The sequence below is a fragment of the Solanum lycopersicum genome, chromosome 10 (assembly GCF_036512215.1).
Source record: "Solanum lycopersicum chromosome 10, SLM_r2.1".
NCBI lineage: Eukaryota > Viridiplantae > Streptophyta > Magnoliopsida > Solanales > Solanaceae > Solanum > Solanum lycopersicum.
In genome coordinates this window covers 59,033,351-59,046,608 of record NC_090809.1, presented here as the reverse complement: position 1 = coordinate 59,046,608, position 13,258 = coordinate 59,033,351, and the positions used below count along the sequence as shown (strand labels likewise).

The 13,258-nt window shown below is 35.6% G+C and overlaps 2 protein-coding genes across 3 annotated transcripts; both read left to right on the top strand.

Moving 5' to 3' along the window:
• The first annotated feature begins 1,339 nt into the window (after window positions 1–1,339).
• Window positions 1,340–8,731, top strand: LOC101258606 (histone-lysine N-methyltransferase, H3 lysine-9 specific SUVH1). Of its 2 annotated transcripts, none has more exons than XM_004249055.5 (3): window positions 1,340–1,527; window positions 1,985–4,298; window positions 8,381–8,731. In XM_004249055.5, the coding sequence occupies exon 2, from the start codon at window positions 2,107–2,109 to the stop codon at window positions 4,249–4,251; it is 2,145 nt and encodes a 714-aa protein (XP_004249103.1). In that variant the 5' UTR covers window positions 1,340–1,527; window positions 1,985–2,106; the 3' UTR covers window positions 4,252–4,298; window positions 8,381–8,731. The 2 variants fall into 2 exon arrangements, with proteins under 2 accessions (XP_004249103.1, XP_010327733.1); XM_010329431.4 differs by having other exon boundaries at window positions 1,394–1,527; window positions 8,384–8,731.
• Window positions 8,732–9,333: 602 nt separating this feature from the next.
• LOC101258314 (probable protein S-acyltransferase 1) lies at window positions 9,334–12,386 on the top strand. Its single transcript, XM_004249054.5, has 6 exons — window positions 9,334–9,732; window positions 10,064–10,243; window positions 10,327–10,635; window positions 10,747–10,968; window positions 11,376–11,821; window positions 12,165–12,386. Exons 1-5 carry the CDS (start codon window positions 9,631–9,633, stop codon window positions 11,799–11,801), a joined length of 1,239 nt encoding a protein of 412 aa, XP_004249102.1. The 5' UTR covers window positions 9,334–9,630; the 3' UTR covers window positions 11,802–11,821; window positions 12,165–12,386.
• Window positions 12,387–13,258: the final 872 nt, after the last annotated feature.

Genomic DNA, 13,258 nt, shown 5'->3' with positions numbered 1-13,258 from the left:
GGTGAAGGAAGAAACCATTTCAATTCTTGAAGTTGTTTTTTTAGCTTTCAAGTTAGCAACTTTTATGTGGATCATCGCGTTTCTGTTTAATTTGTTTGTCTTATTTCAATTTAACATATAGTAAATAAATTTTTGAATCTTATCTAGATAGAATGTAGCTAAATGTATAATCTTAAAATTAAATAAAAATGAAAGAATTCTCAAAAAAATACAAACTAATTAGCAAAGATAAATAAATTGAAATAAACAAATATGAATTGTTAGTAACACCATTACATATTAATTTCAAATAAATTGAGATTGGTTATAAATATAGTTGAGTATCAAATTGGTCATAGATTTTATTATTTGGATCTTTTGCACTCATTTAACATTACTTAGACCATCAAATTTAAATTACTAGATAAAGAAAAATTAAATCATAACAAACTTAAGTGATTAAATTAAAGAAAAATACTAAGATTGCAATTTTATGGAGTAAAATAAGTACCACTTAATTATTGCATGAGAAAAAGGAAGATAAATATGAGAGAAAAGTGGGACCATAAGGAGATTATGTGTTTGTTTTGTGATTATAAAAATCTTGGAAGCAAATCATTATAATTGAATTTGAAGGTAAATTGTAGAAGTAAGATTAAATAATTTTAAAAAAAGAAAACATTTTGTTATGTTGAGAACTATAGTAGATGGCAAGTGTTTGAGTTTAGACCAAATACAAATTCTTATTTTTTTTAAAAATGAAATCTTCAAAACCTTTACATTTAGGGAACAAGAGAGCTAACTCCAAATTAATTGAGCGTTTTTGAACATAAGAATGGTGATTTTTTTTTAAATATAATTTTTATAAAAGTAATTAAAAATAATATTTACAAATATAAATATAAATTTAATTTTTTTTGAATTTTTATACTATAATTTAATTTGAAGTAATTGTGAAAATAACATTATGAAAATTTTCTATTTCTTAAAAAATTATAATAATCTATGCTCAAATTATTTTCCGAAATAATATTTCAGAAAAAAGTGAAACATGATCAAACATGCACTAAGCTATTTTGGACCAGGGCGTTCAAAATAGATGTATCTAGTTATCAAATTAATAATTTAGAATGAGTTTTCAATTCTTATAATGAAATTATTATTTTTTCTCATATCAAATGAATCAATTATGCATTTTACTCGTGCATCATTCATTCAACAATATTAATAATTATTTTCTCAATGTATATGTTAAATTAAAATGTAACGAGTAAAAATAGGAACGAAAAAAATATTATCTTTCATGACCAAAATCATCATTAAAGGGAAGTCATAAAACATTTAATGCAATTATTTTGAGGAAAAAAACATGAAAAAAATGGGTTAAGCCGGCACGTGACAAAGATGTTGTGCTAATCTTCTTTATTCAAAAATCTAATGCTGTGTACTACTATTTAACTATGCCAAAACTGTCCACTTCACACTTCACAAAAATTTTTCCTCGCTCGACTCTATCTTCCTTTAAGATCGTTTTCCTCAATTCTTCAGGTAATTTTCTTTTTAAAGATCCCTTCTTTTTACCTGTAAAGCTATAATTTTTGATCAATTTGTGATTTCATTTGCTTTTGGGAAGTTTTCATTTCTTTTTTCTGATTTTTTTTTTAGTCTCTATTGTCATTGTGCCGAATCTGAGTTTATAAAGGGTTTTTCTTGAAAGATTTGAGTTGGATTGGCGTATTTTGTGGTTTGCATGTGTTTTTTGGTAGAAATCTTGATGGATTTGAACTGGGTTTCTAGGGTTAACTCAAATTAGGGCTTGTTCCTGTTCATTTTTCTGAAAGTTTGAATATTTATTGTGTTTCACCAGTCAATTTTCTGTGGGAAGATGTTTTTGAGTAAAAATTTTGCATCTTTGGAGGTTTAGGGGAGGGTTATTAGTTTTTTGGTGGGTGCATGTTGTCCTAGAAATGTTTTCTTGGTGGTTCTGACTTTTTATTTGCTTTAGGAAATTGGAGATTGTGCATGGATCTAAGTGTTCATTGGGAGAAGTGCTGACCTTTGAATTTGGGTTATTCATGTGAGTGGAAGTGGTGATCTTGTTGTTGTGGTTGTTGGTTTTCTATTGAAATGGAGCAAGGCTTTGGTTCAGACTCTGTTCCGCCAGCAGGACCCATTGACAAGTCTAAGGTTTTGGATGTGAAGCCTTTGAGATGTCTTGTCCCTGTATTTCCATCCCCAAATGGAATGGCATCTGGTACAACTCCTCAACCCTCACCTTTTGTGTGTGTTCCTCCAAGTGGTCCTTTTCCCCCTGGGGTTTCTCCTTTTTATCCTTTTTTGTCCCCGAATGAGTCTGGTAGATCAGCTGAAAATCAGGATGGTTTAGGTTTTGGGACGCCTATATCTCCGGTTCCTTTAAATTCATTCAGAACTCCTGCTGCGAATGGAGACACCGGGCCAAGGAGGCCCGGTAGACCTCGTGCTTCGAATGGCTTAGCTGCAGAAGATGATGATTCACAGAATCACAGTGATCAATTCGGTAGTGGCTACAGTGGACATGCTAATGATGTTGAAGACACCAGTACAGGAAAAAAAAGGGGAAGACCGAGAAAGACTCGGTTAGGGCAGCCAAGCTCAGGTAATCCAGCTACTCCCCCAATCGAAGTAGATGTCGATCCACTATTAAATCAGCTGCTTGCGTCCTTCAAACTCGTTGAGATCGATCAGGTTAAGAAAGCTGATGGTGACAAGGAGCTATCTGGGAGAATTCTACTGGTTTATGATTTGTTTCGTAGAAGGATGACCCAGATTGAAGAGAGAAGGGGTGAGACTCCAGGTTCTGCAAGAAGGCCAGATCTGAAGGGTGCTAATTTGCTGATGACAAGGGGAGCTCGAACAAATCAAACAAAGAGAATTGGAAATGTACCCGGGGTTGAAGTTGGTGACATCTTCTTCTTCAGGATGGAATTGTGCCTGGTTGGTTTACACGCACCCAGTATGGCAGGGATAGATTATATGAGTGTCAGACTTACAGGGGATGAGGAACCTATTGCTGTTAGCATAGTGTCCTCTGGAGGGTACGATGATGAAGGGGATGACGGGGAGGTGCTAATTTATACTGGCCAGGGTGGAGTTCAGAGGAGGGATGGCCAAATGTTTGATCAGAAACTTGAGAGGGGAAATCTTGCTTTAGAAAAGAGCATGCATCGTGGCAATGAGGTGAGAGTAATTAGGGGTGTTGTAGATGTTCAAAATGGGGGGAGGGGGAAGATCTACATGTATGATGGACTTTATAGGGTCCAGGAGTCATGGGCAGAGAAAAGCAAATTGGGCAATTGCAGTATTTTCAGGTACAAATTGATTAGGGTTCCTGGGCAGCCTGAAGCATATACATTGTGGAAATCAGTTCAACAGTGGAGAGAGGGAACGGCGACACGAGTTGGAGTTATCCTACCCGACCTAACATCTGGTGCAGAGAGTCAACCTGTTTGTCTCGTAAATGATGTTGATGATGAGAAGGGACCTGCTTATTTCACATATATCCCAAGTCTGAAGTACTCAAAACCTTTCATGAAGTCTAATCCATCTGTTGGCTGTCAATGTCTTGGTGGATGTCAACCTGGTGGAACCAGTTGTCCTTGCATTCAGAAAAATGGAGGCTATTTGCCCTTTAATCCACTTGGAGTTCTCATGAGTTACAAAACCTTGGTATATGAGTGTGGTTCTGCCTGTTCATGCCCTCCGAACTGCCGAAATCGTATCACTCAAGCAGGTCCTAAAGCCCGTGTGGAGGTCTTTAAAACAAAAAATAGAGGTTGGGGACTTAGATCTTGGGATCCCATACGTGGAGGTGGCTTTGTTTGTGAATATGCTGGAGAAGTCATTGAGGAATCTAGGGTAGGTGAGTTTGGCAATGATGGTGACGATGATTATATATTTGATGCTACCCGCATGTATGAACCATTGGAAGCTGTGCGTGATTATAATGATGAATCCAAAAAGGTTCCATATCCCCTTGTAATAAGTGCAAAAAAAGGTGGCAATGTGGCTCGTTTTATGAACCACAGTTGTTCACCTAACGTTTACTGGCAGCTTGTTGTACGTGAAATCAACAATGAGACATTCTACCATGTTGCTTTTTTTGCCATTAGACATATTCCTCCCATGCAAGAATTGACTTTTGACTATGGCATGGTTCCACCAGACAAAGCAGATCGAAGGAGGAAGAAATGCTTATGTGGGTCATTGAACTGTAGAGGGTATTTTTACTAGTTGTCATGGTTACCGAAATGGAGTTCACTAGTCAACACCGTATCGAGGTATGGTTTCCTTTTTAAAATAAAAGCATCTAGTTTGTTTCATTCTACTGCTCATTTTGTGATCTAATCCATGGATGTGGTTATCATGTTTACATATTTTATATAGAATTCTGAATAGCATTTTAGCTGTATAAAGTTGGGGCTTCATCTCCATTGATTTTATGAATTGAAGTAATTTTGGAGTTCTCTTGTTCTACCTTTGATCTATCCGTTGGGCCTACTTAGATAAGGTGGCAAAGGCTCTATGTTTCCCTTCATCTTCAGGTTTCCCAGTTTGCTCCTGCTTTCTCTTTCTTTAATCTGATATTTTACGGTCCTTGCGTACCATATCGGGGCGCACAATTTAATAGAGGCAATAGAGCAAAGGGATTTAATAAATTGTTAACGAGGAGCAAGGTGTGTGGTTGATTGCCATGGCTTGTTAAGTGAGTCGTTTTTTAAATAAGTGGTTTTGTTAAATGAGTATCTATCTAGTTTAATATCGTCTTTGTTCTTGAAAAGTAAGCTAAATTTCATCTAGCTAATAAATGATAGTACCGATAAGGTACCACCAGGTACAACATATATACAAAAAGAAGTTGGATATTCTTTCAGTAATTAAGTTGACCATCTGTCAGGTCTAAGCGTTGGTTCTATGTCATTTTCATTATTTTCTTTTACCCCAGAATTTTAAATTATACAGACATCTATGTTTACAAAAGATGATTTTTTTCTATTGTCCTCTTAACATCTATGGTTTCGTTCTAACCAAACTTCCAACGGAAGACATTGTTCTCCATTGGTTTCTTCATCCTTTCTGAACCTTTATTCCTGTGAGCTAGCTGCTTGTTTTACAGTCCATGTCATCACCCAGTGAACTCCATAGTTACTCCTAAACATGCTCCATATTTTCCCTGAAATTGCAATGCAGCATCAGTATCTGTCTTGCTGGTTCAATATCTTCACATAAGAAATACCTGATGCATCTATTAAATCCTTATTTTGTAGATTGTCCTATGTGAGACATGCCTTGTGTACTGCTATCGATCCATAATGAGCCATTTGTTTTCGAGTTTTTGTTCTCCACAACTTCTAGAGCTAGTGATCTGACTTCCTCCTTAAACAAGGTTTGGTAGAACGATTTGACAGAAAATTCACCTTCACTAATCCTTCCTGTTTTCAATGCAATTACTTGATCCTGTAGTTGTAGTGATGATGTAACCCTAACAATCTTCCAATCGTTGAAGTTCCTTTCTTCTAAATCCCATCTTCCATTCAAGTCTATTCCAATCACCATGCAACTGTAATTCCTTATCAATTGTCTGATGGAAGATATCTATAAAGTTGTCTATCAATGTATCATTTTCTCTCCATTTATCCAGCCACAATCTGATACTTTGACCGTTACCAACTGATCCAAAATTTGATCCCGCAGATCACTGATTTGTCTCCACCAGTGTTACAAAAGGCGAGCGCCTCCTCGCCTTTGGCGAGAGGCGAGGCGATGGGTCCTCGCCATTCTCTGCCGAGGCGAGGCGATAGTAAAAAGGCGAGGTGTGGCGCTGCAATGGCGACAGAAAAGGCGCCGCCTTTTTTAATTAAAAATATTTGACTTAATAATAGTCAAAATTAGGGGTTTTTTTTTTTTACTTTTGAAAATTCTGAAACTCCATCGTGACTCTCTCTCTCTCGATTGACTCTCTTCTCTTCTCCTCCATCGCTGTCTCTTCTCCCTCGCTCTCCATCGCTGTCAGCTTCTCCATCGCGATCCTCTCTCCAGTTCTCCCTCGCTGTCGGATTCTGTTCTCCTTCTCCCTCGCCGGCCACCGGCTCACGATTGTGTTCCCTCCGACCCTCGCGACTCTCTGTTCTGCAGGGATCGTTTTCTCTCTTCTTCTTCAACAATTTTTTTCTATTCTTCTTCTTCAGTTTTTTTTTTTCAGTTGTGTTTTTTTGGTGTAAGGCTGTAAGCACTAAGCAGTGCTTAGTTGCTTACTGCTTTGTGTAAACTTTTTAAAAAAAAATTATAGGCAGTTAATTAAAAAAATCTCTCTTTTCCTAATTATCTATTTCAATATTCCTAAACAGCGAATTAATAGAATTTAATAACCAATGGCGGATGCTAGCAAAAAGAGGGACATTGGATGGAATTATGGCACTCAAGGATTGAATAATTTTGAAGAAGAATAGAATTTTAAAGTTTTGGTTTATTGTATTTTGAATTGTTTGGTCTTTAAAGTTTTAGACATTTTAGTATCTACTATTGGTTTTTGAATTGAATATTTGTTAATATGTGTTATTGCTATTAAGATTTTGGATAAAATATGCAATTAAATATTTTTAATTTTTGGTATTAATTGGCGCCTTTATTCAAAAAGGCAAGCGCCTTGCCGCGTGGCGAGGCAGGCCCTTGTCGCCTTTTGTCGCCTCTCGCCGTCCACAACACTGGTCTCCACACAGTGTCACCATATGACCTGTTATTTGGCTTTGTGCACCATTTGTTCTCCATTCCATATTTGTAATTGATCACTCTTTTTCATCTGCTTGCTATCTTTGCCAGAATTGAATTCGTTGTTTGATCTAGAGTTCTTAATGTGCAAGCTACCATCTGTTTTAACTTTCGTCGATGTGGTTCATTTTTCTTCAATCTTGGCTTCTGTGCTGTAGAAAATTGCATCTGCTTGTGTAAATCTCGACATGAAGTATGTAAGAATAACCCCAAACGTGCTGTCCAATGCTTTTGCCCCTTTCTCCCTCCTTCTGTGTCTGACAGTCTTGATCCAAGAGGTTGTCCAAGTAAACTTTTAGAAAATTTCTCCTTGACATCCCATTTTCTCTGTCAGTTCTTGTATCATCTGTTCAGATTTAACCGGAAATGTGCTACTCTTTGGTGAGAGTGTCTGTAGACCAGAAATTGCCTCACAAAGGCCACAATAATAGCTTTTAAGGAAAGCAATTTTTCTTCCTTTTTCCCCATGTAGCACAACTGTATCATCTGCATAAAGAATGTCAGCTATTTCCACTTAGTGTTTCCCTGTGTGTCCTTCATAAAGAATGTGATTGCATCTCATGTGTATTCACCATTTTATGAGGTTTTTGGTATTTTCCCTTTGATGAAGCCTTAAATCATCCTTGAATTTTACCCCCATGATGTTTCTTCAGCTCTTGCAATATCTCTCGGATCACGTGACAGAATTTTCTTAACTGGAAAGTTCTTTTCATTCCATGCCCTTCTCTCTCTGTCTATCCAAATCCTCTAGGCTTTTGAGGATTGTAGTTTTCTTACCTTCCGATATGCCAAATACCTTGACATTCTGTTCCTTATTGTCATTCTTTTGAAGTCTCAACTTCTTAGTTATTCCGATGTTTGGTCTGTTATTTGATTTGTAAGATTCCACCATTTGTCAATTAAATCTATAAATTCTTCAACTTCCAGCCACATGTTCTCAAATTTAGAATAATTCTTTTTCTCCATTCAGCACATGCTAATATCAAATGGGACAGGTCTGGAACAGTCTTTGGAAGTACATTTACTGGTGATATTCTAACAGTTTCATCTTATGTTCCCAGTTCCGCCTATCCCAGTGAGTTCTTTTATTACCAGTAATCCTCAAGCTAGTGACATACAGTTCCAAACCCTTGTTTTGTTTCTGACCCACACATTTGTGCTCTTATAGCCAGACCAAACCCCTAGAGCTGGCTCTTGAATATGTAATAATAATGGTTAGAAAATGGGGGAAAAGGTATAAAAGTCAACTTGGAATTGGAACAAATACAAAGCCATTTAATTGGACGACAACTTGTGTTTTCTAGATCAATTAAATAGTCCACTTCAGAAATTTGTCTTTTTGGAAATGGACTAAATAGAAAGTAAATGAGGCTACCTTCGAATCAATCGAGTTCTTTCTACAGTTGCTGGATGAGTTCCTCCTATTTCATCTCCACTTGTCCTGGTTCTGTATAGACACTCCATGTAAATTATATAGTCATGGACACATAACACTAAAACATGTCTGGTGTTCATCTTCTTAATGCTTTCTAATATCATCTAAGTACTTTACCCCAAAAAACACTCTAAAACATGTTTTTTTTCCCTCTTGCAGCAGATCGGTAGTTGAAGATAGGAGCAGCAAGGTTTTGGACATCTGGTACACCCTCTGAAAGGATAACTTATGGAATCTAGTATTATAAATCATGTCATCACCCGGAGCCCAACACCGGGATGTTGTAGCTTATCGTTTGCAACGACTCTAGACAATTTGTTGCTTTTTATGTATTATTAAGTACTTAGGATTGTCATTGACTGGGTAAAATTCAGTGAGGGCAGGTTTCTTCCTGCTCTTCATAATTTTCACCGGCTTCTGCTAGTCGATGATATTGTACGATATCTTATTAATGTATTAGACTGTAGTGTCGGTTCTTTTTATGCATCAGACTAGTGCTATTTTGTTGCAGCTCTGTTTATAAGTTCTCTCTATCGAGAAATGAATTCTAATTACATATATTTTGTCGCTCTCCTAAGGATGTGACGTAGTGATCAATCAAGCTGGTACCAATGCTGAAAGAAGTTAAATTTCACAATTAGCAAAATATGAAGTGATTCTTTCTGTTTATCTAAGCTTGGTGAAATTATGAGGTGTGAACAAAATTACATAGAAAACTTTATTTCGAGTCGAGAGTCTATTGCAAAAATTGAATAAAATTATAGCCTTTAATACCAACAAATCTACCATTAGGAAGGAGGAGTGAAAACAAATTTCTTTTCTATCTCATGAAAATAGAGATATTATTTTCAAAAGACCTTTTCTATCTCATGAAAATAGAGATATTATTTTTAAAAGACCTTTAGCTCGAGAGGGTTTCTGTAGACAAAAGGGACTAAATATCATAAGAGAGAAAACATTAAGGATTAAACTTGAAACATAAACCTCTTTTCCAACAAAAAAATAAATAAATAAAAGAGAGATAATCCGCGCGAAATGTTCGGTTCCTCCAAACTGTTTTAACGGTAATGAGAGAAAAAAGAAAAAGAGACCATCATTCAACATGTAGAGCTGGGGAGAAGCTGGTTTAGATCAACCAAGAAGAAGAGAGAGAAAGAAAGAGGAGAGAGAAAAATTAGACTTCTTGTTTTTTCCTTTTTCTTCTTCTTCCTCCTCTTCTCCAAATTATTATGTTTTTTTTGGCACCAGCACCCCCTCAATATACAATCTTCATTTTCTTTTTTTGATCTTCAATACATTATGGGTATTGTTGTTTTACATCTATAATAATAACGGAAAAAAAAGAAAGAAAAAACAAAAGGAGTATATAATTTCAAGCTTCTAACTTTTTATTTGGATTTAGCACTGTGATGGGGGGTGGGATCACAAATCAAGATTTGGCTTTTTCTTCCAAATCCATGGACACTTCTAAATTGAAGAAAAGGCTTTATCAAGTTTGGAAGGGTCGAAATGTAAGCCCTTTTTAATCTTTCTTGATCTTGATTGTTCATGTATGATAATTTGTAGTTTAAGAACGAGTCTTGTTCAGTAGGGGAGCCTTAGAACAATGGGAAAATTGTGTATGTGTAAACATGTAGGTTAGAAGTTTGAGCCGTGGAATCGGTCACCCTTTATTGTGATGATTTATGCATCGAGCTGCCCTTTTTAGGACGAGCCTTGTCAAGGGGCTTTAATAAATTCATGCTGGTTTTTCATTTATGATAAGCTAATGCAAAAAGTCAATGTTACCTAGTTTTTTGATGCAGAATAGCTCAATCATAAAAGCTTTATCTAATGTTTCAGAAATTTCTATGTGGAGGAAGATTGATCTTTGGTCCTGATGCAGCATCACTGTACTTATCGACGTTTCTGATAGGGGCTCCTGCATTGACATTTTGCATAAAAATGCTATTCATGATACCAAAAGTCAGTCCAATATATGGTCATGTTGTACTAATTTTGGGACTCATCATCACAGTTTTGGTATGTAATTCAACACTTTTGGAATATAAAATTGCAAAAACTGGATAGCACTAAGAATGAATGTTGTAACCGATTTAATGCAGGCGTTGAGTTTTCTCTTCATGACATCTTCAAGCAATCCAGGAATAGTTCCTAGGAACTCGCGGCCACCTGACTTGGATGAAATATTGAATGCAAGTTCAGCATCTATGGAGTGGGTAGGCAATGCAGCCCCTGATGTGAAGTTACCAAGAACAAAGGACCTTTTTATCAACGGTCATTCAGTAAAAGTCAAGTTTTGTGACACATGTTTGCTCTATCGTCCACCACGTGCTTCTCATTGCTCGATTTGTAACAACTGTGTTCAGAGATTTGATCACCACTGTCCATGGGTGGGTCAGTGTATTGGAGTTGTAAGTCATCTGTTCAATTCTTAATATTTGATATTTTTCTTTGTAGTTTGAAAGTTCCTGTCTTTACTTCATTAAAAGTTCATTTACACTTTTTTCCCCCTCGTGTGGCAGCGTAATTATCGGTGTTTTTTCCTTTTCATTACATCAACAACAACTTTGTGCATATATGTGTTCACATTTTCACTGCTGAACCTTCTTGGACAACCAGGGAGCTTTTTGCATGCCATGTCAACAGATATTGTATCTGTGGTTTTGATATGCTATTGCTTCATAGCTGTATGGTTTGTCGGAGGTCTAAGCGTCTTCCATTTTTACCTAATGTCAACCAACCAGGTAACTTACTCGCCCTTTTATCGTTGTTTCTGTATCTCTATAACATAACATCTTAATTCATACCTATTACAAGTTCCCTTCTCACCTGTTATAGTTTCAATAGATATGTATGCATCTCTCCTTTCTTTTTGTCTTGCTTTGAGGTGCAACTTAGTTTCCAACTTTGGGACGAAAGTCGGGCTAACTGAAATGTCCCAGCATCAAAATATTACTTTGCTTAGCGAAATTCAGCTATTGCGAACACATAAGAAACAACAAATGAACACACACAGTGCATGTAAGATACCTGTTTCCGATAGACCCTCAGCTCAAAGGAAGTAATCAAAACACATAACGAACATCAGAGTAAAACTAATAAAAACAGCAGACATGTTGGTGACTTATTTTTATTTGCACACGTATTGCAGACAACATATGAAAACTTCAGATATCGTTATGAAAAGAAAGAGAACCCATACAGCCGTGGCATTTTGAAGAATCTCAGGGAAATCTTATGCTCTAAGATCCCAGTTTCATTGGTCAACTTTCGCGAGTGGGTGATTGAAGAAGACGATGCAAGTATGAGATCCATGTCCATGAGTCATAGATTTGGTTCAATCAACTCCAAAGGGAAGTTTGATTTAGAGATGGGAGGCATACTCGGAAAGGATGCTAATTTCCAAGTGGATTATGGTGGCATTGATGAATCTTTGAAGAAGACGAAAAACGATAATGCTAATCTTGATCCTCTTTTCTTTCCTGATGATCAAGATGCAGAGTCAACACATTCAAATGAGCAAAGAACAGTCGAAGATGGCAGAACTGAAGAAGACAGCAACCACGGATCTTCATAGCAGTTCTTCATAGATAAAAGGTAGTTTTTTCTTATAATGTCGTATCTCTCTATAACAAACCGTCCTCTGTAACACCATTTCACTATAACAACCAAGTTTTCTCTGTAACCGATTTTCATGTTACGTTATATTATATGATTCTCTATAACATAACTTCACTATATATAGCAACCAAAATATATTTGTACAACAAATGCCACTAGTACTCCAAATACTATGCATTTTTAGACAAATCTTACAGTGACTGCTTTTATTATTTCTCTGCATTCATGCAACACCAGATATATACAGCCTATAACAACATTTCACTATACGGCCTTGGGACCGAATTTCCATGTTATGTTATATTATACGTTTTGACAGGTCAAGCTAATGAACGATAGCTTATCGACTTACATTATGTTGGATGGGATCATCAGATGTCGATTTTGCAAAGGCTGAAAAGAGTAGTCGGCTTCTTTTTATGTCTTCAAATTACAGCAACTCTTTTGGTACATAAAAAAATGAAATATAGAGTGGGAAAAGGAGCTAAATGAGGCTACTGATCTCTTGTACAGTATTATATAATTTTTATCTTCTTTTCAACTTGTCTCCTTTTCTTCAGTTTTTTTTTAGCTTAGATTTAACAGTTTACTCTCTCTATCTATCTATCTATGGATCTATCTATATACAATTTGTTTATTTATAGAACTTTTTGTCCTCCTGTAAACTTGTATGTTCCTCCTCACTTGCTTCCTAAATACAGACAAACTCAGAATTTGAAAAATCCATCTAATCAAAATCAAGGGCCTAAAGGACACAATAGAGATGTTTGAGGGCTCCTTTATAAAATCATATCATATATTATTATAAGAGGGAACCAAAAAAGTTGAAAGTTGAATTATGATTTTACCCTTATTATAAATTAAAATGATATAAAAATATTTAATTATTTAATTTAAATATTTAATTATATTATTTTAATAGAAATGTTAATGACTTTTGCACTTCTTTAGTCTTTAAATATTTGCCCTTTAAATAGATACTATATGGTTTATCTTCTAGATTAATTTATGTTCTTAATTAATATTTGTTTTTAATTTTTGTAACACTTGGCCTTTCAACTTTGTAAGTTAATCTTCATATTTCAAAGCTATATTTTTTCCTATAAATACAATCTTTTAATATTATTTTTATAGAAAGATATACATGTGATACAATTTTTTGTGTGTGGAAGACTAGAGAAGTTTTAATCAAGTGAAGAAAATTTCATAGCAAGAGGATTTGTGTCAAGATTACAAGGCATAATGTGATTATAGGAATGAATGTTAATTACTAAAATATCGAAGCTTGATGTATTTATTTATTTTTACTTATTTGTCGAGATCAAAACTATGGTAAGACCCCTCCATTTATGTAGTTGAATATCACTTCCATTAACCTGTCTTCCAAATATTTTAATTTTTTATGGTCAAAAG

What these genes read in the sequence shown, in the direction of transcription:
- LOC101258606 (XM_004249055.5), top strand. Translation starts at nt 2,107, where the DNA reads ATGGAGCAAGGCTTTGGTTCAGACTCTGTTCCGCCAGCAGGACCCATT.
- LOC101258314 (XM_004249054.5), top strand. Translation starts at nt 9,631, where the DNA reads ATGGGGGGTGGGATCACAAATCAAGATTTGGCTTTTTCTTCCAAATCC. An exon ending in GACTCATCATCACAGTTTTG is followed by an intron (nt 10,244 to 10,326) that starts GTATGTAATTCA and finishes GATTTAATGCAG; the next exon opens with GCGTTGAGTTTTCTCTTCAT. An exon ending in TGGGTCAGTGTATTGGAGTT is followed by an intron (nt 10,636 to 10,746) that starts GTAAGTCATCTG and finishes CTCGTGTGGCAG; the next exon opens with CGTAATTATCGGTGTTTTTT.